This window comes from Planococcus citri, chromosome 4, assembly GCF_950023065.1.
Source record: "Planococcus citri chromosome 4, ihPlaCitr1.1, whole genome shotgun sequence".
NCBI classification, from domain to species: domain Eukaryota; kingdom Metazoa; phylum Arthropoda; class Insecta; order Hemiptera; family Pseudococcidae; genus Planococcus; species Planococcus citri.
Genome location: NC_088680.1, coordinates 54,848,138 through 54,874,466, shown reverse-complemented (window position 1 = coordinate 54,874,466; position 26,329 = coordinate 54,848,138). Strand labels below are relative to the sequence as shown.

Sequence of the window (26,329 nt, the reverse complement as noted above, 5' to 3'; positions counted from 1 at the left end):
AAGCTTCGTGAATGATAATTGATGACATTTTGATATAGTTAATTTCACCCTAAGATGGGTTAATCACTGTGATCTTTCGAGTACCTACACCTAAGTTTTTGTTAGTTTATCGTTTTAATTCGAAGATATCAATTTCAAGTTTTTTTTTCTCTTTCTCTTCAAACCTACCTGCCGGAATGTTCACTGTGGCCGGGCTTATGTAAACATGTAATTTTATATATATGCATACGATTAATGATGTCGTATTCATAAAGATACATCCATGTTTGGATAAATACATACCTTCTAGTCATAACTGCTATCGCTAAATGATTCTTGGGCGAATTTTCTTTCTCCAACTGGCCTGGAATCAAAACTGTGTCATTTGCGGTAATTGGATACCGAACTCGTATAAATTAACGTGACCTGTGACCTAAGCTGAGGGTTTTTTCATTTACGCCGAATTATTCGGTATTTTTTTTATTTTTATTTTTTTATTTGATCAATGTAGTTGTAATGAAGATGGACAGCGTATCGATGATGAAGATGGTAATGTTTGGAAACATGGCTGCTTTTACGATCGGTCAAAGTGTTGGAAAAAATGGCCGTATGTTCGGACCTTGACGCGTTCAAGATCTGAAATATTTTCTCGTTTATTAAATTATGTACTAACGTTTGTTAAAACTTTTAATTGATGGCGGAATTGATACGGATACGAAATTCTATACCTGGAAGATTTCAGATTTGGCTGATATCCAGATTATTGTAGAATTCTAGAATTTTAATCTCAATCGTAATTTTTATCCTTGTGGAACAATTTTTTCGCGAAATTGTTGAAAAGCTATGATTACTTGCAATTGAGATGTAAATGTTGATAAGTAAATATTGACGATAGGATTAGGTACTTTATCTTCCAAATAAATCAGCTTTAAAAAAACCTGTTATAAAAAATACTTCGAATTTTTCCCATCATTTATGTTCAATGTAGCCGAGCAATTTATAAATTATGCTTATTCGCGGAACGTTACTCGTAAATTGAAAAATTTATGGCTGTCTTGGTAAATTATCAACTTTTTGAGTTCTTTATTGATCAATAATCCTCGTTAACTGTTCATTTTTCTGAAATTGGAAAACGAGGGGAACGAGAAATCGAATTCAAAAAATAAGTATTGGGTCATTGCATTTTTGTATAATAACTCGACGTAAAAAATGAACTTTTCGAAGTCATTTCCGTCGATTTTGAAATTTGAAATGTGCAAAATTTCTACAGTTGAATTTTTCAGTTGAAAGATCCAATTTCAAAATGGCACCGAAAGTGCAGCGAGCTATAATTTAAATTAATGGGAGGGGCCCTTTAATTTGGGTTGACGTTTAGAAAAATTGATAAAGCCATGACATGAGATTTTTCTGCCTGTCCGACCCATCTCAAACCCCTCCTCTCCCTCAATACTCTAAACAATTACAAAATATGTACCACTATAACTGAAGTTTTTTTTAGGGGGCAGTAAGTTCAAACAATTTCAATGTGATGGATATTCTACAAAATTAAAATACGAGTAGAAATAATCGAAAATCTTGAGAAAATAATAAAAATAATTTTGGAAAATTGTTCAAAAAAAAAATTGTCGAATTGCTGAAAATTTGCCATGTCATCAAAACTGACCACAATTTTGAGAAATCTCGTGTAAAAGTCATTAAAATGATAATTATTCTGAAAAATTTTCAAAAAATGAAAAAATTATGAAAATTGTGTGAAGATGCTAAAATAATAATAAAACACTGCAAAGTCATGAAAAATGTGAAAATGTTGCGAAAATTTTCAGTCAAAATGATCGAAAGTCTTGTAAAAATTACCAAAATAGTTTGAAAAATTGTTCAAAAATCTGGGAAATTGTTCGAAAGTGTAACAGAAACTAAATTGAAAGTTGTGCAAAATGTTAGAAAAATTGCTAAAATGCTATAAATTGTTTAGAAATGCAACAAAAAATTCGTTGAAACATTCAAAAAAATAGATGAAATAAGCCAAAAGTATTGTTTTCAAAATTCATAAAAATCATTGAAACAGCTTCAATGATTGTACAATAAAAAAATCTCTGGAATTGTAATGCATGGTTTGAAAATTCCACAAAAAATTCATTAAAATGTTTCAAAAAACCATTCAAATAGGTACTTGAAAATGTTTCAAATTCACTTTAAAAATCATTAAAATAGCAGGAGGTTTTTCATCCATCTAACGTTGTATTTCAAAAAGTATTTTGAGCAAACATGTACTTTCTGAAAAATCACCTTATAAATCAAGATTTTCCATCTAGCTAATGTTGTTTTTGAAAAAAAAACGAGTAGAGATGTAAATTTGAAAAATCACCTTATGAATCCCGATTCTTTATCTAACTAACGTTGTTTTTCAAAAACCAAGTACCTATTTTCAAATAAGCTTGTGAATTTGAAGAACCACCTATGAGTTATGATTTTTCATCCATCCATCGTTGTTTTTCAAAAAGTATTCTGAGCAAACATGTACCTTCTGAAAAATCACCTTATGAATCAAGATTCTCCATCTACCTAATGTTTTTTTTTAAAAAAAAACGAGTAGAGATGTAAATTTGAAAAATCACCTTATGAATCACGATTCTTTATCTAGCTAACTACAAAAACCAAGTTACCACTTTCAATAAGCACATGAATGTGAAAAACCATCTTATGAGTTATGATTTTTCATCCATCCAACGATTCCAACGTTGTTTTTCAAAAAGTATTTTGAGCAAATATGTACCTTCTGAAAAGTCACCTTATGAATCAAGATTCTGCATCTACCTAATGTTGTTTTAAAAAAAAAACAAAAAAAATGAGTAGAGATTAAATTTGAAAAATTACTTTATGAATAACGATTCTTTATCTAGCTAACGTTGTTTTTCAAAAACCAAGTTACTATTTTCAGTAAGCACATGAATTTGAAAAACCACCTTATGAGTTATGATTTTTCATCCATCCAAAGTTGTTTTTCAAAAAGTATTCTAAGCAAACATGTACATTTGAAAAATGACCTTATGAATCAAGATTCTCCATCTAGCTAAGGTTGTTTTCCAAAAAACGAGGCATTCCTAATGAACACATCAATTTTGAAAACCGCCTTATGAGTTATGATTTTTTATCCATCCAACGTTATTTTCAACAAATACTCGGAGTAAACGTATACGCCTGAAAAATCCTTTGTTTTTCAATAACTAAGTACACTATTCCTAATAAACGTATGAATTTGAAAAATCACCTTATCAATTATGGTTTATCATCTAACTAACGTTGTTTTTCAAAAAGTATTCTGAGCAAACATGTACCTTCTGAAAAATCACCTTATGAATCAATATTCTCCATCTAGCTAATGTTGTTTTTGAAAAAAAAAACGAGTGGAGATGTAAGTTTGAAGAATCACCTTATGAATAACGATTCTTTTTCTAGCTAACGTTGTTTTTCAAAAACCAAGTATGTACCTATTTTCAATTAGCACATGAATGTGAAAAACCACCTTATGAATCACGATTTTTCATCTAGCTAACGTTGTTTTCCAAAAAACGAGCCATTCCTAATAAACACATCAATTTTGAAAACCGCCTTATGAGTTATGATTTTTTATCCAGCCAACGTTGTTTTTCAACAAATACTCGATGTAAACGTGTATACCTAAAAAATCCTTTGTTTTTCCTAATGAACATATAAATTTAAAAAATCACCTTATCAATTATGGTTTATCATGTAACTAACGTTGTTTTTTAATTACTCAGTACCTATATTCCTATAATGATCACATAACTTTGAAAAACCACCGTATCAATTATGGTTCATCATCTAACTGATGTGGCTTTTCAAAAAACATAAGTTATTCATTTATACCTACGTAGAACGATCAAAGTCAAAGTAATCATTAATTTTTTTTTAATTTGAAAAAACTTCAAAAAATTGAGTTAATAATTTAAAATTTGTGTTGAAGTTGTACTTTATTTGCATTTCTGATCATCTCTCCTTACCCTCCCCATCACTCTCGGAATCGAAAAATTTCATCCTACTTCCCACTCTCGCTTTCAAACTGCATAACTTTATCCAACTCGAAAACCGCAAATGACATAACTTTATTTTCACACTTGCTCGCGACATAGCAATCCCAAACACGCGATAATTATAAAACGTCAAACACTCGAGCTCGTGACACATATGGAAGGGAAAATTCCCATTCCATTGCGGATTTTTCGCGCAATCACTAGTTAAATAGCGCTCGTACTTGTCTACTTGTCATTAAAATTGAAAACACTCGAGAGAAGCGTGTATTTTTCATCGCACATAGCATACCATACCGATTGTTTCAACGCTATAACGTGTCGGTGTCGTGTGTTAGCTGGCTCGCATGAGCCAAAATTTTATTTACGACTCATCCCCGACCTTATCAAGCTCGACTGAGTTTGCCAATTCCAAGGTTCGAACTAATCGAGTAAAACATATACTCAAGCGAGAAGGAGTTTACGCGAGGGGTTAGTGTCAAGTACAAAAGCCATCATAATATACTCGTAAATTCCCTAACACGTCTCTCCGTATACCCAGACACATCCAAAAGTACTAACGTAAGTGTGCGTATTTCATAAAAACACCTAAACACCATACCGTACACGTCTGGAAATACAAAACCATAAAATAAAGTAGTACCAGGATGAATATACAGTAAGGGTCGAGTAAGGGAGAGGAAAGGGTACGACTATTTTAAAACAGGAAGTATAATCAGGATACGCGCCTTATGCTCGTTCAAAAGCTACTATTCGAACCAAACCATACATAATGAGAAAGCATATGCATATTTTGTAATACATACGCAGGTAGCTTATTGAGATTGGCTATTTTCACAACAGGCTGAGTATAGTGAGGTTTTAAAAGCACTCCTACATATTGTTGTCAACCCACAACGCTATGATAGGTATTCGCCAAATAAGGTTTTCAATCGTGAACCGCACAAAACATACCGATATTGAAAATAATTTCGATTTTGTTGATATTACCAAAGGTAAGATGAGGTGAGGTACACACCAGAGTCACGTCCTAGAGTCCAATATTTCAGTGCAAAAAATAAAAAACAACACACATTATAGGACTCGGTGGGCGAATGTTTTCAAATTTCTGTACCATGGTGAAGTTTACATTGGAATTAGTCCAACGTTGAAACGTATAAAATGAATGAAAATTGCGATATTTGACCGAGTGTCTAGTAGGGTGCGGGCGTCCTTATGTGTATTTCCAGTACAACGAATTCGCCAACATTTCAACTGGCGCCATTCAAAAACATTTCTACCGTCCTTGAAGACAAATATACCTTTATAATGATCAAGCTGTACAACCTATAACCTACTATGTACTTAGTCAGCTACTCGTGTACGCAAATCTCCATTTCGCAGACTGATAGTTTTCGGCTAACTTGAGTAGTAATTACTCTAACAACGAACGAGAAGTGCGTTGAACCTGATAATTAATGAATTAACGGCGATATTGCTCGTTAATACAACAGGTTTCACTTTTGTTGTAGGTACATTTGCATCCATATGATAATCATAATGCATATTCGTACCCCTTTTATGTTTATTTTTTTGTCGGTCGCATGTACGAGTATGAATGCAAAATAATCTTCGTGCTTTAAACGCCAATTAGGTCCATGTAACGATTCCTTTCACGAGTGAGAGAGAGAGAGCAATTAATTAACCGGCAGAAATAAGAATGCAAATACGAATCATATCTCGGGTGCATTTGAATCGATCAGATGCGCGTAGTATTCGGATACTTTATATACGAGTATGCCGAAAACCGCGAATATCATTAACCGCCTTGACGGCGACTTTTTTCGCTAAATTTGCATACAGCAGCCGAACACGAACTAAAAAATCTATACTTGTATCTGTTATCGTTCCATCATTATTTTTACTGTTTTCCAAACCACCAACTCGGTAGAAACGACCGCCAAGGCTATCGATTATAATCAATTAATCGATTATTATTCACATCTATCAAAGTAATCGATTTCAGCCAACTTGATTTAATGAAAAGAATTCGAGATTTGCATTTTGAGAACGTGTCCGTGAATTTATTTGAATCATGATTTGATGCGAAGTTTTCAGTTGAGTGATAGTTTTTGACCGGAATTTTCTACGTGATGTGGACGAGAAGGAAGTTTGTGTTTTGTTAAGACGAAAATTAGAATCAAGTATAGATAATTTATAAGAGTATAATAATCCAACGTTGTATCAGTTTGAAAATTTATTGCAGTGTTTTTTCGTATTTTTTAAACGTTTTTCCAACTTTTTAGAAACGTTATTGTCTACAATAATAAATGAAAAGTGGAACAGTTTCAGCCGAAAAATCGTTCATCATTTTTTATTAGTTTATTACATTTTAATTGGCGAGAGTTCGTTTTTTGCATCTTTATGACATCGCCTCTGACTTCAATTAATTTATAAAGTGAAAAACTTTTTTTTTAAGTGTATTTTTTTACCTTTCTTAAAATTTTTTTACTTGAATCTTATTGTATTTTTTCACTTTTAATAAGGTTATTCATTTTTTTGAAAGTTGAAACCCCCAAAAGATACATCCAGGAGTACCCTGTACCCCTAAATGTATCTACCTAAATGATTAATTTCAACCACCTTGGTCAATGAAGGAAAAGATAAAATTAGGCCTAATGGAAATTTTTTTTTAGTAAACTGAAGGTAGTTTTTGGAAAATTACTGGCAGTTTCTAGTAAAATGAATTACTGGTAATTTTTGGTAAATTACTGGTACTTTTTGGTAAATTACTGGTACTTTTTGGTAAATTACTGGTAATTTTTGGTAACTTACTGGTAATTTTTGGTAAATTACTGGTAATTTTTGGTACATTACTGGTAATTTTTGTGGTAATTTTTGGTAAATTACCGGTTATTTCTGGTAAATTACCGGTAATTTTTGGTAAATTGCTGGTTATTTCTGGTAAATTACTGGTTATTTCTGGTAAATTACTGGCGATTTTTTTGGTAAATTACTGGTAAATGTTGGTCATTTTTTCTGGTAAATAACTGGTAATTTTTGATGAATTACTGGTCAATTGCTCGTCATTTTCACATGATGAATATATTTTTGGTGAAGTCTGCCCAAAATTTAAAAATTTCAATTCCAGTTGTACGGATGAGTTTTTTAAAACAATGCCAGACTTTTGAAAATTGGGGGAAAGTTTTCCATCGTTTCTATAATGACATTTTGTAATCAATTTTCAAGCAAAAAACGTATTTTGATCGACGACTAAATACTTTCCTTTGGGAGGAGACATTACCTTATTTTTCAAATTAATTTTCACCCCCTCCATCTCCTCCTGAAAATTTTTTTCTTTCGCCCATCCCTATATTGAAACCCTTCAAGTCAAATGACAAACCAAACTCAAATATCTCATTTGAGCAAATTTTTTTGAAATGATTTCTGTGGAGATTTTTTTAAAAAATCAAACATGCCTCGAAATCAATGAAAATGGGCTTCTGGGAAAACATGAAACGGATCCCACTTTAAGAATTTTTGAACTCGGTCACGTTCACCTTCTCTCCTGTAGGTACGTTACGTACTTAGAAATTGTTTGAAATCTGTAGAGTTTCATTCCTCTTCCATTAGTCGAATCTTCCAAATTCTGAGAATTTTTGAAAAATCTCCGTCACGAAAATGTTCACCTATTTTCATTTTTCTTCTTCAAGTGTATCATTCGTTTGTCTCGATAACAATGGATAATTTTTCAATTGTATCACCAGTCATCATCATAAGCACCCATTATCACTTTATGTAAAATTGTCTCGTAACCCTGCTCAGAATATTTCGTTTTATTCGGATGAATCTTACGAACATCTTAGCTGATTTAACGGCGCAGAGAAAAGTGCTGGAAAATAATGATGGCATTTACATAATACCCACTTATTACAAGAAGACAGAAAAACAAAAGAAAAATTGGTGAAGTCTGGCGCCATATAATCCGTTTGTCGGTTCGTCGAAAATGTAAACCATGTACTCGTACTTCCCGAAAGCAGAAGAGGCCAACTCGCAACTTGCAGAATGGAGATGTGTACTTGTTGTATCCTAATTTGTATGGCACGTTTGAAAGTTTATCATTTTCAGCGTCGAGTGTGCTTACGACGCAATATTCTATAAATAATCCAAACTCACGTATGTAGAATAGTAATTTATCGCTTTATTAGGCAGAAATTGAGATAAAAAGAAGTGCGTCTTAATTACGTAGTATTAATCTTGTTTAGAGTTCATTTTTTTAATCACTTATTTCTGTAATTAAATAGATAATGCACACTTACTCGGGAATATAAGAAGGTGTAATTTTACGAAGCGAAGGTTTTTTTTCAAAGAGGTGTTTGGATTCTCAAATTGTATCTTTCATTCATATTTTCAACTTTATTTAAGTTGGTTTTTCTACCAGCTGATGTCAGCTTTGGACAGGACACATAAACGAGTTTAGAAATGAATCTAAAAACAATTTTTTCACTTGCTGTAAGCTTTCGGTCATGAAAAATTCTCCATATTGAACGTATGAGAGAATTTTTGGCATGTGAATTCACTCACCTCTGCGTATATGGCGTCGATATTTTTCTCTAACTCTTTGACACCTACGTTTTAATCTTGGCATGCCTAGCTTCTGTCATAATCTGCTACTTTATTACTCACTTCCAGTAAGTATGTACGTAAGTATCTGCATACACGACGACAATAGATTTGCTTTCACCTACATAGCTTTCTACCACAGCATCTTTTTCTCATCTTGGAAGTTGAAATTCCCCAACAAAACCTTTTTTTACGGCGCTATTACCTATACGTGATTTAAAAGGCGGGTGATTATACCTCGAAGGTGAGGTACTAAATAGTTTTCCGCGGTGTGTGGATAATTGATAATATGTGTACATTATGGAGACGCTATAAACTGAAAATAACGAGTGTGTGGGTCCCCGAACAACTCGTATAGTCAGGGTTACAAAAAAGGGTGTGCTCTTTGTAAAGTAACGCACAAAGTTAATAACTGCGTGCACGCGATTCTTTGAATACGAGAAAGAAACACGACTAATAGACCAAAAGGTGGTTCTCAAAGTGCTCACCTCACCTTTTCTTTGATTCGTATACTTGAATGAAATCACGTACCCGTGCCAAAGTGGGTACTCGATTGGCAGAACCTACGTTTTCTGTGGAGAAACACTGTCGATAAAGGAGAGTTTGTTGATGATGCAGTTGTGCACATAAACCAGCGTACCTATGTTTGTATTTACGTTTAGAGGTGGATCAACCTATACAGTACAGGGTGGGCAGAAATGGTTCAAGTTTTAGTCAAGTCTCATTCGTGGATTAAGTTTGACGTGATGAAAAAATCATTAGACTACATAGAATAATAAAAAAATTAAATTTGAGATTTTGTGTTCCTACAATAATCTTTAATCAGCGTAAAAATTATTTTTTATGTGTTCGATATCAACGATGACTTGAAAAAAAAAAGTACAAAAATACAACAATTTCGAAAATTTCTATGAAATTGTACAATGATAAAAGTTCTTCATGTTCTGCCAAAGTTTTGAGAGCATCGTCTGTCTGGCTGTTTCGTACGAGAAACCCTCTTCAAGTCTTGACCTTTAATTAGGAAACAATTTTTCAAAAAAAAAATCAAACAATACAAATTTGAAATTTTTAGCTGCTCAAGTTTGCTTTTGGATTTTTAGCAAATTTTTGAAAATTTTAAAATTGTACTAAAAGATAAAAAGTGCATTAGATCATTCAAATATAATTTTTTCATCTCAAAAAGATAATTACAAAATCATCATATTTTTTTTAAAGCTGATTTTGAGAACTCCTGAACTTGACAAAAATGAATTTCGAGCTTTTTTAATGGCCTAAAAGTGATGATTGATGGTCAAAAGACTGCCGGGACTATTTTTTTCCAACTAATTTTCAAATGTTTTCAACTTGGGAGTTCTTGCCTTGAAAGGGAAGGAGGTTGGCATAGACCTAAGGATTTGAGATTTTTCCAAAATCTTGATAAGGTCATTTGACCCTGATTTAGTGCTATGCTCGATCAAATTTCAAAATAAGTTGATAAACGACTTAATAATCCAAAATAAAACTTACAAGTGTGTAAAGGCTGAGCCCAAATTTTGTAAAATAATTTTTGAGAGAAACCCGAAAAAAGAGCACAATAACGTACAAGAATCTGCCAAAATTATTACATCTTGATTTGGAGGCTTTATAAGACAATCATGCTGAAAAATATTTTGAAAAATGTCAATTTTTGAAAATTCCAAAATCCAACCTAATTTCTCATAAAACTATTGGTAAGCCGAAATAGGCTCATGAAGTGTAATTCTGGTCCTCTTCGTGGAAATTCATCTCATGAAAAAATTATGAAATTAAAAAAGAATGAATTCTGAATTTTTTCATCAATTTTTCAGTTTTTTTTTTTTTTTACTTAATGCACATTGCGAAATTTTAGAAAATAACCACAATTTTTTCAAATTGTCCTGGATTATTAACAAAAAATTGGTGGCCAAAATTTCGTTTCTACGGTCATGAAAGTTATGAAAAGTCATGAAAAGGTCATGAATTTTGCTCGAAATACACTTGAAATTTTTTTTACGTATGCCTCTACGTATCCATAGCTTTCAAAGAGCATCAAAAACACTTCACACCTTTCGACAAAGACATGATGGCTCTTGTACTAGTACATACTTAAAAAGCTCCAAATGTGGGTATTCGGACGTACACTTCACGTCAAAACTCATTTACTAGCTACGATAAACAGATATCGAGAAATGATGCAAACACACAGAAAAGAAGTCCATAAAATGAGAAACAAATCAAAAATTAAGAAATTTTTTCAAAAAATCAGAAAAATGAAAAAACTGAAATAGGTACCTACTTGCCTACAAATTTAAAAAGATTTCTCGTGGTTTCAAGTTGGACATCTGGTTTCGTTTTGGGGGGGGGCGGTATTTTTATGCGGTAAAAATGTGAAAAATTGGTCATGAAAAAGTCATGATTTTTTGTCTGGGAGTTTTATTGGACACCCTGATGTAGTTCAACAAAATTTTTTTCATCAAAGGTCCATCTTTCGATTCCACTTTTTTGCAACTTTTGCTTATTGTTGAACAAATTGAATATTTCTAGAGAGAATTCATATCTTGCTGCGAACGACCATTTCAAAAATTATGTTTGAATTTCTAAATTTTGAGTAATTTTGAAATTTATAAAAAAAATTGCTAAAAATCGTGAAATGAATTTTAACCGTTGTAAATTTGAAAATGAGGGTTTTTTGACGTTATTTTTCTAATTATGCAGAAATTTTTCGAATCAAAGCTAGAAAGTTGAGACTTTTTATTACTTTGCCGATGTAAAATATGTAATTTTCAACCTGTAAGTAGGTATCTACATTTTTCAATTCTATGCATTTTTCTCTACATTTTGGCTCAAAATTCACTGAAGATTTTGAGCAATGCTTCTTGTTCGTAAGTTCAAAAGAATTTGGGTGAGTTGAAAAAATATTGAAATATGACTCTCGCAATGCTTATGTTTTGAGCTTTAAAAATCGGTGCTTGAAACTTTCAAGAGGCTGTTTTGTATTTCGTATTCCTTAAAAATTATCTCATCCTCCATCTGAAAAAAATTCAATTTTCTTCCTGGTGGCAAATCTTCATATGAAACCAAACTTTTTAAGGAAGCTGAACGATCTAGAATTTTTTTCTGTTTAGGTTACAAAAAAATTAATTTGATTAGACCGTAATACAAAATTTCAAAAAATTATTGCCCATTTTGACTATAGTGAGATAATTTCCAACGAACAGAGAACTTTTTTTCGGCTCACCCTGTATAAAAACAAGGAAAAAAAGACAGCTGTTGCTTTTATAGTACGTGTTCTCTTTTACCTAAATTACAATACGTGACATTTGAAGTGTTTATGACATATACTATGTTATCGAGACAATACCGTACCTACCTTTTTTTCCAAACATCGTTCCCCCTAATATTTCCAATATGTAATTTGGTTGGTATTTTAGCTGATAACACGGTTTCGTAATTATCAATAAATGAATGCTGGATATATAATATGGATGGATATAGAAGGAGTGTGCTAGTCGTCCCAGTCGTCTCTAACATCCTTTATGTACCAGATGCCAACGATCTCAAAAGGGAATGTGAATTTTCACCTACGCGTTTTTTTGGACCAAAACAAACAGTGTGTAAAATCGATCGACTGGTATACCTAGGTAAAGATGGAGTACGCAATGGGTAGGCATTAGAATCAGATTCTGGTTAGGTAAGAAGACGTGATGGTAAAAACAAGTTCTTCTAATACGATCAACGATCATCTGAAAAATTTGCCATTCGTTGATCTACACACTTTGTGGCTATACGAAGATGAAACGAATAGATTAGCATGGTTATACTATACAGAACAACAATCTATAGAAATCATTGAGAGGATACTGGAGCACGTACCAGAAACCAAATCACTCTTACCTATCAGCTAGGTCAATCATATCTGCGCGAATGGTATCAAAGGCAACAATGTCGAGCTAGAGGTATCTCTCTACAAGCTTTAAGTTAACTTACTCATACCTATCTACGTATACCTAAATGCTCATGAAGAAAATTTCACACCGAGGTGGCGTAGGCACGTGCTCGCAACATCGAAACCGGTTACGATGAGATGAGAAATTATTTATGTAGGTACAAAGATACCGAGAAATTCGGCGGCCAAGCGTGACAATCAGACTCCTACACTACTGCTGCGACATTATAGACGCCGCGCGGCGCGCTGCGCTGCGAAATTCAACACCCTATTCGTTTCACGCCCTTTTTTCTCCTGTATATGATTCTTCTCTCTATAAATACCGAATACATATTTACCGCGCGACACACATGGGAACATGGCCAGGTAACGTGCCCATATCTTATATAATACTTTGAGAGTCAAAGCCGACTGCTGTCTTACGTATATTGAAACAACACGTCGTACATATTACACTTACTATACTTACTACTATGTCGATCGCTGATCTTGTACAGCAATTAAATTTCATGTATGTCCGACAAGATTATAACTAATTATGTCTGATTTGATCCACCGCAGAGTTATCGTATCGACATTTTATCACCAATTTTTCAAACTACGTGTATATTTTACTCATTACAAGCGTCGGCTATCGCGTAATAATCGTTCCGCGATAATTGCTAGGTTAGGTTGGGTTATGTTGTTCAAACATATTGCTAAACAGCGAAGGTAATCGCCGACGCCGTTCAACATACCGACACGCGAACTTTTCTCGCGTGTTTTTCCTCGTGTAGAATTATCTCTCTCCGGGGATGAATCGTCGAGTGAAACCACCATCGTGGTTGATTATGAAATTATGTATTTAAGAATCCGCTTAAATCGAGCCTGCCATCGTTTCACATATACAGGGTGGCTCATATTACATAGGTATGTGAGGTCCAAAAAAAATAATATCGTTTTTTAATTTTTATTTGAAGGATTTCTCAAAAGTACAACCTGCCATGAAAAAAAATGATAAGACTTTCAAGTGAGAATTTTTTTGTGATAAAAATTTGAAAAAAAAAGTATATAAAATCAATTTTTAAAAAACCAAGGGTCTTGTACCCAAAAATGATTGATGAGAAAATTGTGGAGTAGAAATTTCAACCCCTCCTTATGATACTTGGTTTTCAAGATTGGAGCAAATATCAGAAACCTCAACTCATCCTACGATTTTTTTTCATCGAAACTTTGAATATGGGACACCCTGTATACGGTGGTATTTATATTTCGTATGGACACTGGACGCTGAGATTTGTAAAGCTCAACGTAGCCTATCTCTTTGTTCGACTTCTTTTAGAAAAATATACAGCAAATTGAATGCTCTCATCATTGGATTGCAAGCGAAGTTTGAAATTGTCCAGCGATGCGAGAAATTAAATATTATTTCTGGCCGATTTATACCATAACAAGCTGAGGCTAACTGATGATCTGATCTTTCTTTTTCAATACATCGTATATATCTCTATTCTCTATACTCATATTTGTATTAACAACTCGCCAGATCTCGAAAACACACGCAAGCTTGTCCAGACTCTCCGAAATATATACGATGTGGTTTTAATTTTAGACTTCATTGTGTTACTACGTTTGATCCTTATTGACTGATGTGTTTCAGTCAGTCGTTCGTTAATGGGAAATTATGATCTTGATCAATTTACATTTAATTTCTGCAATGTGCTCGACTGCTCGTACATATAGTTGAAGATTGAAGGTATACTACCTATAACATAGTGGATGACGTTTCGATTGTACGATAATTTTTTCACGTACCTACTCACTAAACTAATGGCAGTACGAGGTGACGTAGTCTTCGTTAATTATGAAGCAAACGAAAGTAAAATTGAGAAAATTTCATGAATTTTTAATTCATTTTTCACGTACACGAATTTGTAATTGTGTCAAATGCGGTGACAATATACCTAGCTTATGTAGATGAGTATAGTAATTTGTTCGTAGAATTCATCAAGGTTTTCTTTTTTGAGAGCTAATTGAAGAGTATTATTAGAAGACGAGAAAATGTTGGTGATTTATTCGCTCGATGCTTACCTAAGTTGAAAAGTGAAACAAGAGTATAGAAAGTGTGTGTTTTTGAAACAGATTTTCTACGAATAAAGTTTTGAAAAATAGTCAGTTTTCAGTTTATCAATTTTAATTTCCTTTCGACTTGAATTATTTAAATACCTTTACTTAGTCAGATTCGTACAGTTATCTAATGGTAAATTGAAATTATGATAAGCATGATAAATTAAATAAACTAATTTCGAATTGTATTTTTTTTGTTTTGTTTCAGGTGAGTACAAATTATCGCAGAGCGAAGTAAAAGAATAATATTTACATGGAATGAGTTCCGCTGTATGAACATGAGTGAGTCATTTTTTTATGATTTCAAAAATTTATTTTAATCGCTCGAAAACCACAATTATTTTTAATTTTTCGTTTTATTTTTTCTCATCTTGTATTGATTTGAATTGTTATGATCGATTCAAATTACAGCAATGCAATTATTTTGATGGTGTTAAAATTCTTTTTCTCAAAAATTTCAATAATTTATCGAAGAGTTGCTAAAAAAATTGGAAAATTTTGTAGGAAAAAGTAGACAAATTTTGTAGAATTTTTGATATTAGACGTGCACGATGCAGAAGATCGCGTAAGAAGAGTCTTACTTGGTTCTGTGCCATCCCCATTATTTTTTATACCTAAAGCTGTTGAAACTTAAAATCATACTTTTGATTTTAAAATATTGAATTTTTTTCATTGAAAGGTAAATGTTAAATAAAAAATGAAACCCGAAATGATTGGAATGATTTAAAGTGGTGTATCGCATAAAAGTACATACAAAAAGTTGCTGAAAAGTAGTGAAAATATCATTAAAATGAACTAAAAATGTTTAAAAAGTCAAAAAGTAGTTTAATGATGAAATTCATCGAGATTAATGTTTTAAAATGTTATAAAAATTGTTTGAAAAGGCAAAAAAAAATTGATAAAATTACACAAAAATGGTTTCAAAATTATAAAATTGTTTTGAAAAATTGATAAAATTTTATCAAAATTGTTTAAAATGATGTAACTGATAAAATTACATAAAAATGGCATAAAATACTGTAAAATTGCTCAAAAAATTTTATAAGATTGTTGAAAAAAACAAGTACAAAGTGGTTGAAAAAACAGAAAAGTGGTCTAAAGATTGCCGAAATTATCCGAAAAACTGTTTAAAGTAAAAAAAAATCAGAAAAATTTTCCAAAATATCTCAAAAAAGTGTCTAGTTACAAAAAAATTGGTTAGAAAGCTCAAAAAAGATCGCAAACATCATAAAAATTACGAAAAAGTGTAATCGTGGTTAAAATATCATCTACGTACAAAAATAGTGTGGAATATTGAAAATGCTCAAAATTACCAAAAACCGTTGAAAAGTGGTTAAAATATTGTAATTAAAATTGCCTAAAATTTGCTCAAAACATGTTAAAAGTCATGTAAAAAAACGAAAAAGTTATTAAATTACAAAAACATATTTTTTATAATTTCGCGTAAATTGTAAAAATTACACAATGTTGCCAAAATAAGCTTGAAAATGGTCAAATGGTATTTTATCCTACTAGTAAAATAAAGTGATTTTTGACGATTTTTGAGGTTTATTTCCCGAGCAAAGCGAGGGAAGTAATTAAAAATCGTCGAAAATCACTTTATTTGACTAGTTGAATAACATATTTTATCCAAACGTGGGAAGAAAACGCATATTTGATCACTCGAGCGACTAGCGAGAGTGAATAAAGTAGCGTTTTATTGTACTAGTAGGATAAATATTTTTATTAATATAGCATAAAGCTGTCTGACATATTCTGAAAAACTTTCTAAGTAAGTAACAGAAAAATTGTTATAAAAGTACTTAAAGATCATTTGAAACATTTTGAAAAAATTGTGAAAATCACGAAACACTTTCTATAAAACATATTAACCTGTTCAAAGTATCATTTATCTGGTGTAAACATTGCTGCAAGTGTTGTAAAAAATGATAAGTATTCTAAAAATGGATAAATTTGCTCAAAAATTGCCTGAAATAATCATTTCAAAGGTTGTTTTAAGCGTTCTAACTGTTATCTAAAAGGCTCCAAATTGTCAAACGTGGCCGTGGGTAAAAAATGGTTCCAGCCTTTCAAATAATTATTTTAAAAATTGTCTGAAATGTCTTGAAATTTTTTTAATTAGTGTCAGAATTGTTCAGAACAGCAGAGAAATTGTTCCCATACCGTTGGTGAAAAAAAGAACGAAATGTTTCACAATGTGTCGATTTATTTTTATATTTTTTTTGTAATTTAAGCAATGTTTATAAATCATAAAAGCGTATTCCCGGATAAGATAGGTGAAATGCCCGTGTCCTCGGATTTTTGATTTTTTGATTGAACATTGTTGGGTACTTACCTCTAAAATTGTAGACCCAAAAATTTGTCCCTCACCCCACCCCCTTGTCCACAATGACAAAAAAACGTTTTTTTTTCAGGAAAAAAATCGCACTTCAACGAGTTTTGAATAACAAATTTTGATTTTACCCAAAATATGTACAGGAAGCATGGGTCTATCCACATGAATTTTTCCGAAATTTTTCGGCTCCCCCCCCCATTACTATTTTTGGAAATTTTTTCAAATTTTTTCTCCCGGTGGGTCATCTTCAAAAACTCAAAAAACTCTTCAAAATGTGCTTTTTGTGTCATAATAGCACTGCCAATTTCAAAAATACTCGTTGTGAAGTTCTGAAGCTTTGCACGTGAACCTTGAAAAACTGTAGAACATGCAAAAATTCCTCTGAAAGCTCATTTTGGGCCCATGTGCACCTCCCCACCCAATTTTGGGTCTTGAAAATGTTGGCAATATGGGTGTCGTTTTTATACATATAAATCGAACCCCTTGAACACGAATATGAAGTTGGATTTACAGTTGAACCCTTCCAAGGGCCCCAACTTTGACGTATTTCTGAAAAAATTTTTGGTCGGTAGTTAAATAAAATTTTCTCACACTTTGAACATTTTTAAAGATGGTTTTAGGCAATTTTGGTGATGGCTATTGCATGAAAGATTTTTGTGGCATTTGAATCGATTTTGATTCGTAGTTCACCATACGAAGGCAATTTATCATCCAAACGAATTTTCCATACCTTCCGGTTTCTTGGGTACTTTTGTGGACACAGAATGCTCATTGTGTCATTTTTCGTCCAAATAAAAGAAATTCTTTGTGAGAAAAACATTGACGAGGGATAAACGTTTTCAAAATTGTTCGGTTCGTAAAAATTTTCAAAAAATGCCAGCTTTTAAAATAACCTATTTACTGTTGGAATATTTTTCTAATTTTTGTTCATTTTTTAAAAACAAATCGACGTAATAATTGATTACCTAATTAATATTTATCGGTCCATCTTAATTGCTCCTAGATGACTCCTTTTTGTCGAATAATGGAAAATGGCTAGGTAAATTGAGATTTTCCTGCATGTGCCTATGACTAGCTAGGGTTCTTATTATCGAACCATTTTATAGTACCTATATTTGTATTAGAGGAACTGTGTGCACTTACACCAGAAGAGCACTTAACGAACAGTTTTAAATTACTATTAGATGAAATTTAACCGACAGCTTAATTATTCGAAAAAATCGACACGTTAGTTACGTAGAAGAACAACGAACCCGCGTATCGAACGCGGAACGCCATCGCCACGAAGAAGAAAAATTTCAACTCGATCGTACGTGAGGCCTGGTTGCCTCCTGCTGGTTTATGTATCATGTTGTGTTTTTCTATTTCAAGTGTAACATTACATGTCACAATTTATTTCTCATACAGGCTATAATAATTACGAGTTGTATTTATGGCATCGGACAAAATATTTACGACGATAGCCAATATATCCCGTTGTTATAGTTTCACGTTTTTGTGTTTACGTCAATGGTATATTTACACCATCAAATCCCAATCCGGTATATATATCGCTCTTTGGCTTCGACTTCGACTTCGACTCCAACTTGCAAGAATCCATAACGATCCTACGCGCTCAACACAGAAACGACTGCAGACAATTAAAACCACGTATCAAAGATATTTCAATTTTCATTTCACAATGGGTCACGTTTTTCTCCCTTCTTCTTCTTCATCTTCGAGAAGCGTTTCTGTAACACCAACACCAACACTAATTACAAGAACATGTATTTGTAGTTTGATGGGCTTCTTTGTATATGAAATTCTTTCTCTAGAGCTAGACCAATGTACCTAATGGTGAATCGTGCTTGTTAGTTTGTTTATCTGGAAACTGACAAGATATGTCAGTGTTTGAAGAAATTTAACGAACTAAATTCATATATATAACTTATACCTTTACCTACCTTTGTAGAATGCGGATTTTTTCCTCCTTAAAGATTTATGCTCGCGGGTTAATTGGCGATTGTATTTCTCGTATTTTCAAAGAACACAATTTCCAACGTAGACCTCCGACCAGCTATGTGTAATAAGGCCTATAGAGTAAATATGGGTGAAAAGTTTGAAAAGTCATGTGGTATATGGACACGATATTACAAACGTAGTGCCCTTTTACTTACCAAACCATCATTATGTCGGTCGCATGCACCCTAACCATGACAATAAAATACTACGCCGTAATTTGTAATAGACGATTTACATTTCAGTCAAACTGGTCAGGGTTGGCGATCCCCTCGTTGAAATAGAATTCGTAATTAAGATGTATTTCATCGTGGTCTTCCCTTTCGCACGAGTATCTTTCGAATCTATTTACTTTTATCGCAGCCCCCAAAAAAATATCTCGCTATGGAAGAATTTCATCAAAAAATTATAAAATGAAAATATTTCTTATCGAATTCGATTCGTCATAAATATCGATACGATGACGTAGTATGCGTGTAAATCTAAAATCCAAACGTGTGCCTAGTATACAGGAAATCTGCTTATGTGAAACTGCGAGGGTGTTAACTAGTCTTATGGGAGGATTTGACCGAATCATCGAGGGGATTAACGACCTACAACTTGTGCTGGTGCAAAAATTGACTCTACGAGTCGGAATCTTCGTCTCGCTTCGTCGACTTTATTAGGATTTACGTTTCATTTAATCTTACGATCGTTTCTATATGTACGTATCTAAAATGCACACAAATCGTAGAAATCTTAATTATGGCGGAATAATTCGATATTAAGTGCGATTTCACGCGAATTCGTATTCGCATCATTTTTTTTCTCTATTACTGTTGGAAAAAAAGATCCGGTGTGGGGGAGTTGGACAGATGAGTTGTTCAAGGGCATCGCGAGATGGTTATTTTTAATTATTATTCGTTTTGTTGAATTTGTAAAATTGTTACTTTGTTAAGTTGCGATGTGATGCGATGCGATGGCTGAGATACAAACTTGCAACCATCGTCGTTTACTATTCGTTCGTCTCGTTTAAATTACTGTTTTTTTTTCTCGCAGCAACCGAGCAAAATTGGGTAAAAGCCAGATTAACTGTGTCAGAATATTGTACACAGAAAATTTATAAACGCGAACTCGTATCTTTTTATGAACTGAAAACTTCTGCAGAATTGATGTAATTTTTATGGATTTTTTAATTAATGAAGTTCTTGAATCTAAGTTTATTATTATTGCTTCGTATCGGTATCGATGGGTTTTTATAGTAAGGTTATTTTCTTTTTCAATTTTAATTGCGATTTCAACCTCTCCTACGGTAATAAAAAACGTCCTTTTTCTGATAACTAGGTACTTGAGTAAGTTGCAGTAACAAAAAGATGAGTTTTCAACTTGGATGATTTTCCAAGTTGTGGTGGTGAAGAATAAAGTTCCACTTGGAAGATGAGAAAGTATTGGTACCCTATTATACTTGAAAGTCTCCACTTGGCTGTTGTTGAAATTAATGAGAGATTTTTTACATTGGGGATTTTTGAAATCGATACGATGGGTTTTGAACCAGGTTCAGGGTACTTTTGTTGCTGGAAATTTCAAGTTGAAAGGGTTGTTAATTTGAGACCATAGAGGTAAAAAAATCTCACTTTTTTTTAAAATTTCCAAATAGTCTCGTTTCCTGCTGAAACTTGGCGCACTTTTTTGCCTAAAATTCCATAAAGTACTAGGTATTTTTTTTCTGAACCAGGGTGTCTAAAACAAGTCAAAAGTGAAAAGTGAAAATTGAAAAAAGCATTTAAATAGAAAATAATGGTTTTATACTACTTCTTGAATTATTATCATTATCAATTTTCAAAAGCTTTTGCCCTCACTTCGCTTTGAAATCGGAAGTTATAAAATTTCAGGGTTTCACCTCAAAAAACGCAAAATTGTATTATGCAGCACAAAATACGAGTAGCGAAAAGAAGTGGGAAATTTCTTTCGAAAACATCTAAAAGCACAAAATTTTAGCATTGAAACTTCTTAGGTAAAATGATTTTACTGCTCTAAATTGTTAAAATCTTCGCCTTTCTTTCTCGTCTACGTCTAAGTTCAAAAGCTGAATAAATCACAAAAACAACGAAAAAAGGTACACATTTTTGATTTCAGTATGTCAAGAAGAATTTTCTGTTCGTTTTCCCATTAGGCGAGATCATAGGTCTCCTGTGGCCAAATCGATCTACTTATTTAGAAAAAAATGATAAAAATTAGTCCTGAAACTAGTAACAACTTCCACATACCGAATTCCTGCATTTCTGGCCATTCTGAAGCCTCCGGTGAGATTTTTGATTTTCTCCAAAATTTTGACATTTCTCCAGAAGGCGTGAAAATTAATGTAGGTCGCTAAAAATCAAGTTCTGAGTTATTCTCACTCGAGTATGTTTTTTGAGCAGTTTCATTGATCAAAAAACACACTCGAGGAATCCGCCGAGAAATCGCCCAGAATGTGTATAAACTCGTTGAACAGGTCGCAGCATTAGCTGTCCAAAAATAATTAACACGCTGCATGGAAAAATTTCGAAACTCGAAATCAAAAATCCCGCTGGAGGCTCCAGAATGGCTCGTAATGGTGAAATTCGAATTGGTGAGCTTGGAGAGCCATTTGTGCAAATTTCAAGAATTTTCCATCGAATTGAAAATTTATTTCCTCAATTCCTCATTTTGTTTTTTTTTTTAATTTTTTTCTTACAAATATTCTGGTCAAAAAATGCATTTGACGTGTCCGACTGGAAATCCACTCAAATGTGGATAAATCCCACTACTCGATTTTTAGATGCCCAGATTGATTTCCACATCACTGGTGGTGTAATTTTAAAATTATGGAAAAATTCAAAATTGCATTACGGACTCTAGAATTAGTTTCAGGACCAAGGTTTTCATCATTTTCTGAATAAGTTAACGTTATTTCTTTTTCGAAAAAAGCAGCACAAGTTGTCGAAGATGAATCAGTTTTAAATTTTCAAAAATTCACCAAGGATTACAAAAAAAAAAATTGAGCAGGCAAGATTTCAGTTCAAAGGGTTTCAAATCATGCTCTTTCCAAGAATCGTGGTCTCGTTCTAATCGAAGGCGAATCATCTCGAAAAGTTCCTTTCTTCAGAAACTTACATTTGGCTGCAGGGGAAGGGGTTTAATCCTTCAGAGCTGAAAAAGTCCATTACCTCCTGATTTTTCAAATAGAACATTTTTTAATTTTCCACCTTTTTTCTCCCATCTCATAGTAATACTGGAATATGTTTGTAACATCTCAAAGTAAAAATTAAAGCAAACATTTTTGTAAATTTTTGAAAAAACGAACGAGTAAGAAAATGACCACTAGATCGAAGGTATCTAATTCTCTGTCTTCCACCACTTGAGATCGATATCAATTACGAATTTATAATATCAAGAGTCAAGACAGTTGAAACATTCAAAGATACGAGTTACTCCAGGAGAATTTTTAACATTTTTTTTAATGGCGAAATACTTTGACAATTTTAGCAAAAAAAAAAGTAAAATTTTCTAGCAATTTTGAAAAAGTTAGAATTTTTGTTTAAAAGTCAGAATTTGATAATTTTAGCAAAATAAAATTTTTGAGAATGATTATCCGATCTACGTTACCCGATTCACTCGCGCATCCTGTAGTGAGTAAAGATAACCACACAACTCTTCATTAGAACAGCGAAAATAAAACCGGTTCCGAAGCTCGAATGCTCCATAGTGTTTGAGTTGGATTTTTGATTTTGATAACAGGATATCAGAAGAAATCTCATGGTTTGTTGTTGTTACGCGTGATGAGAATTTCTTGCGAATAATTCGAGTTTAATTTGCGTATTTTGCCATTAAACCACCGTATTTCTTAATGAATTGATAAGTTTATCATTGGTAAGTAGAAGCACCATTTTTTTGTTCGGATTTGGATCCATCATCCTACTGATAAGGAAATTTCTCCGACTCCGAAAACTCCGATCAGAACGAACGTTAGATTGGTAGATTTTTAAATGACCGTTTAATCTATCCAAACTTCGTTCCAATCGTTGATTCCGGAATCAAGAGTTTCCCTTCCTAGTGAGTGTTGAACACCAGTTATGAATAATATACCTAATTATCCGTTACTAAGAAGATCGATAATTTCCAGGAGTTTCATGCGTAGTTCTTTTTAAAAATTGGACAAGACTGAATCGAACTCGAAATGGAATCTGACCATTCGCAAGAATCCTTTCCTGATTTCCGTTTCATTCCACGGACTCTGCAGGATATAGCAGCATCAAAATACGCGTTCATTAGTTTGTGTAATCCCAGCGACCTTCTGCACATCCTCCCAACGAGTATTCGATCGATGATCAAGGATAAGATCCGATCAATTAGTATAGAGATCAGAATTTGGAACTTTGTCGTCGGCGATATAGTACCTCGTGAAGTGTTGATCAACTGTGTAGCTTTCAACTCAGCTGGCGGTATTTGCTCTCGAAGAACTGTGAAAAATTTACTCACGTCGAATTTGCAGAGAATCGATTTAGAGAAACAGTTCCAGATCGCTTGTTCGTTATGCATTGAGGAATGTATTGAACATTTGTGGCCGTCGGTCAAAGATGATGAGCGATTCCGTAAATGCCATTTTACTTGTACGACTAACATTTTTGACGATGGGTTTCCACATGTCGATTTGATGAATTATTGGTGTTCACGAATGAGAGGCGAATTGAAGAAAGTCTACGGACCGGAAGAAAAATCGCCCGAATGGTATACGGTTTCCTACATACTTTATAAAGAAGCGTCTAATGTAAGAAACTGGTCACTAATCGAGTACTTTTGGAGTAACTTAAACAATGAAGAAAAAAGTTCCCTCGTGGACGAAATTTGGATTAAATCATCAAAATGTTTCCACGAAGACGAATTATTTCATCAGCTGCAGCGAGATCCTACAAAAAACTCATCTCGTTTAATAATAATGTACTCGAATGATTGTACCGTGGTGAGAAATTTTGTGAGATCAAATTGGTTTCTATTCATTGCACATTTTGCCGTAGACGACGTCTATTGCCAATATGCTTTACAGCTTTGGAACTACGGAAAGAGTTCAATCGTTGATGGTGCCACATTCTCGTACGAAATTTTATTTCCTTTATCGAAAGTGGCATACCAGTACGAACATTCGAGGTATGCAGCGGTATTGCTCAAAGAAATATGGCTTTCTGCTCCGGATCATTTGAAGAATCACGTTACTTTGAAATCTAATAAGTCTTATGAGGAGTAAGATGACGATCACGTTGAGATCTTGTTCGCAGCATGTTTATATAATGCATATTTTCCCTCTTTTGGTCGCGATTTTGGTTTTTTGATCCAAGTACTAAAAGGTGCTGACTATAAAATCAGACAAGAAATGTGGCGCAGATGGTGGCTTAAATTGACTCTTCTTGCCAAAGTCTCAGATCTACGTGAATTAATGTCGTTGTGTTTTGGGAATGTAAACGATGTTGTCGAGTTTAAAAGAACCTCAATGTTGGATTACGAATTAATGCAACATCATTTCGAAGATTTTGTGCATGCGGAATTGTTCGAAGAGCTAACCGAATACTTGATGTTTTGTTGTTCGGATGCTGACGATGAAAAACGAGCACGTATTGTAAGAACAAGAATAATTATTCGAAACATGGGCTGGATCATTGAGCACAAGTCTGATCTCACCATTAGTAAATTTTTTCAATTTTTCGATGGATGTTTTACGATAGAAGAAGCAGCCGAATTGCTAGAATGTCACATACCAGATAAAGAGAGCTGGCTCTTATCCTTTTTTATTTCATTGAGCAGTTTTCAAGCTTTTGAAAGATTACTGCGTTGTTTGAAGTTTTCTGATCAACGTTTGATGGAATTGAAGCGATTTTTCCGCGAAAGATGTCGGCATATTTTGACGTTCGGTAATTTTAATTCATTATCCGTGGACGATTGGGATAATTTTCTGAAATGGTGTGACTTCAGCTCAAAAGAAGTATATGAGTTGAGATGTAGCATTCGGATAAATAAACTGTTCGAAAATTTTCTCATCAACATGCACAAGTTTTGGATGGCATGGCGGAAGTGTCGCGATTCTTTTGTCGCTGTGTGTTTTGAAGATATTGGATTTAAATCGATCGATGGATTTTTATGTTGGTATTTCGGGAGTGAACAAGCTGCGCAGGAGTACAAATTGCGTAAAAGGAATGATCACGAGAATAGCGAGGCGATTAAATTGTTTTTGAAAGGAGATGAGACGATTCGTGTATTTTTTGATAGTTGGTTTAGACAATAAATTCTAATTCGTGAGCTGTCTCGTTTGCTAATTATTTTGATGTGCGGAACGGATATATTTAAAAAATGATGTGAAAGTAAGATAGGTACTACAATTTGTTTGTCATTGAGATAGGTATCCGATTTAATAAGATATTGTTCATTTTTGGATCATTTTTTAGTAGAATTTTCTTTGTGTTTTCTTGAAACAATAGAGAATTTTTTTAAAGAAATAAATTCGATCAATTTCTCAGTAATTTTTTAAGCATATTGTTTCTTGTTTTTTTTAAAAAAAATTTTCAATACAAAAAAATCTGCAACGTTTGAAATAATTTTTTTAATTTTACGCAATTTGAATCGATTTATTTGTATGATTGTATTTTTATTTTGTTTATCATTTCGTAGGCTGCCTACATTTGTTGTAATAGATAGGTTGAGCATATTTTGAATTTATTATCGTGATTTATTGCATTTCAGGGCAAATATTGTTTTTAACGCAGATATTTGTACTTACAGAATTTTTAAGGTTGTAAATATTGCTGATGGGGCAGAATTTTTGGATGTATCGTAAATAAATTTTATTGTTGTATGGTTTCTTGGATAACTTTTTGTAATAAGGCTTTTTTTTTTTGAAGAGGAGGGAATTGGGAAATACGAAAATCCTCCTTTGTACGTAGTATTTTATGAAAATTCATTACGAAATTCCCAATTTGAAAACGCAACTTTGATTTAAATTTTCCAGCATTTCAAAACTTCTCATTCGCAAATGGAAAATAGCAAAAAATTTACAAAACCTCAAGTTTACAATTGGGCTATATTATTTCCTTACTGAGGTGAATATATCCGGCTAGATTTTCCATGAGAAAAATGTCCATGCTTCAGTAGGAAAATCAAAACTGATGAAAATTCTTATTAGGTATTGATGAAAGAACACCTTGGATAGTTTTTTTAAAATCCTGATTAAATCGTCCTCTCCATTCATTCAGGTCGTACCTTTGCATATTATTATTTTTCATCGTGGTTTTTTTTAAACGTTGATTAAGTATTAATTGATTAACATTATGT

At 33.0% G+C, this 26,329-nt stretch overlaps 2 protein-coding genes across 2 annotated transcripts in view; both read left to right on the top strand.

The window, feature by feature from the left end:
• LOC135846032 (unc-112-related protein-like) overlaps window positions 1–26,329 on the top strand; it is a 152,244-nt gene that overhangs the window by 35,312 nt on the left and 90,603 nt on the right. The gene's annotated exons all lie outside the window — the stretch shown is intronic.
• On the top strand, window positions 22,720–25,759 carry LOC135844991 (uncharacterized). The gene is made up of 2 exons (XM_065363418.1): window positions 22,720–22,882; window positions 23,136–25,759. The coding sequence occupies exon 2, from the start codon at window positions 23,190–23,192 to the stop codon at window positions 24,252–24,254; it is 1,065 nt and encodes a 354-aa protein (XP_065219490.1). The 5' UTR covers window positions 22,720–22,882; window positions 23,136–23,189; the 3' UTR covers window positions 24,255–25,759.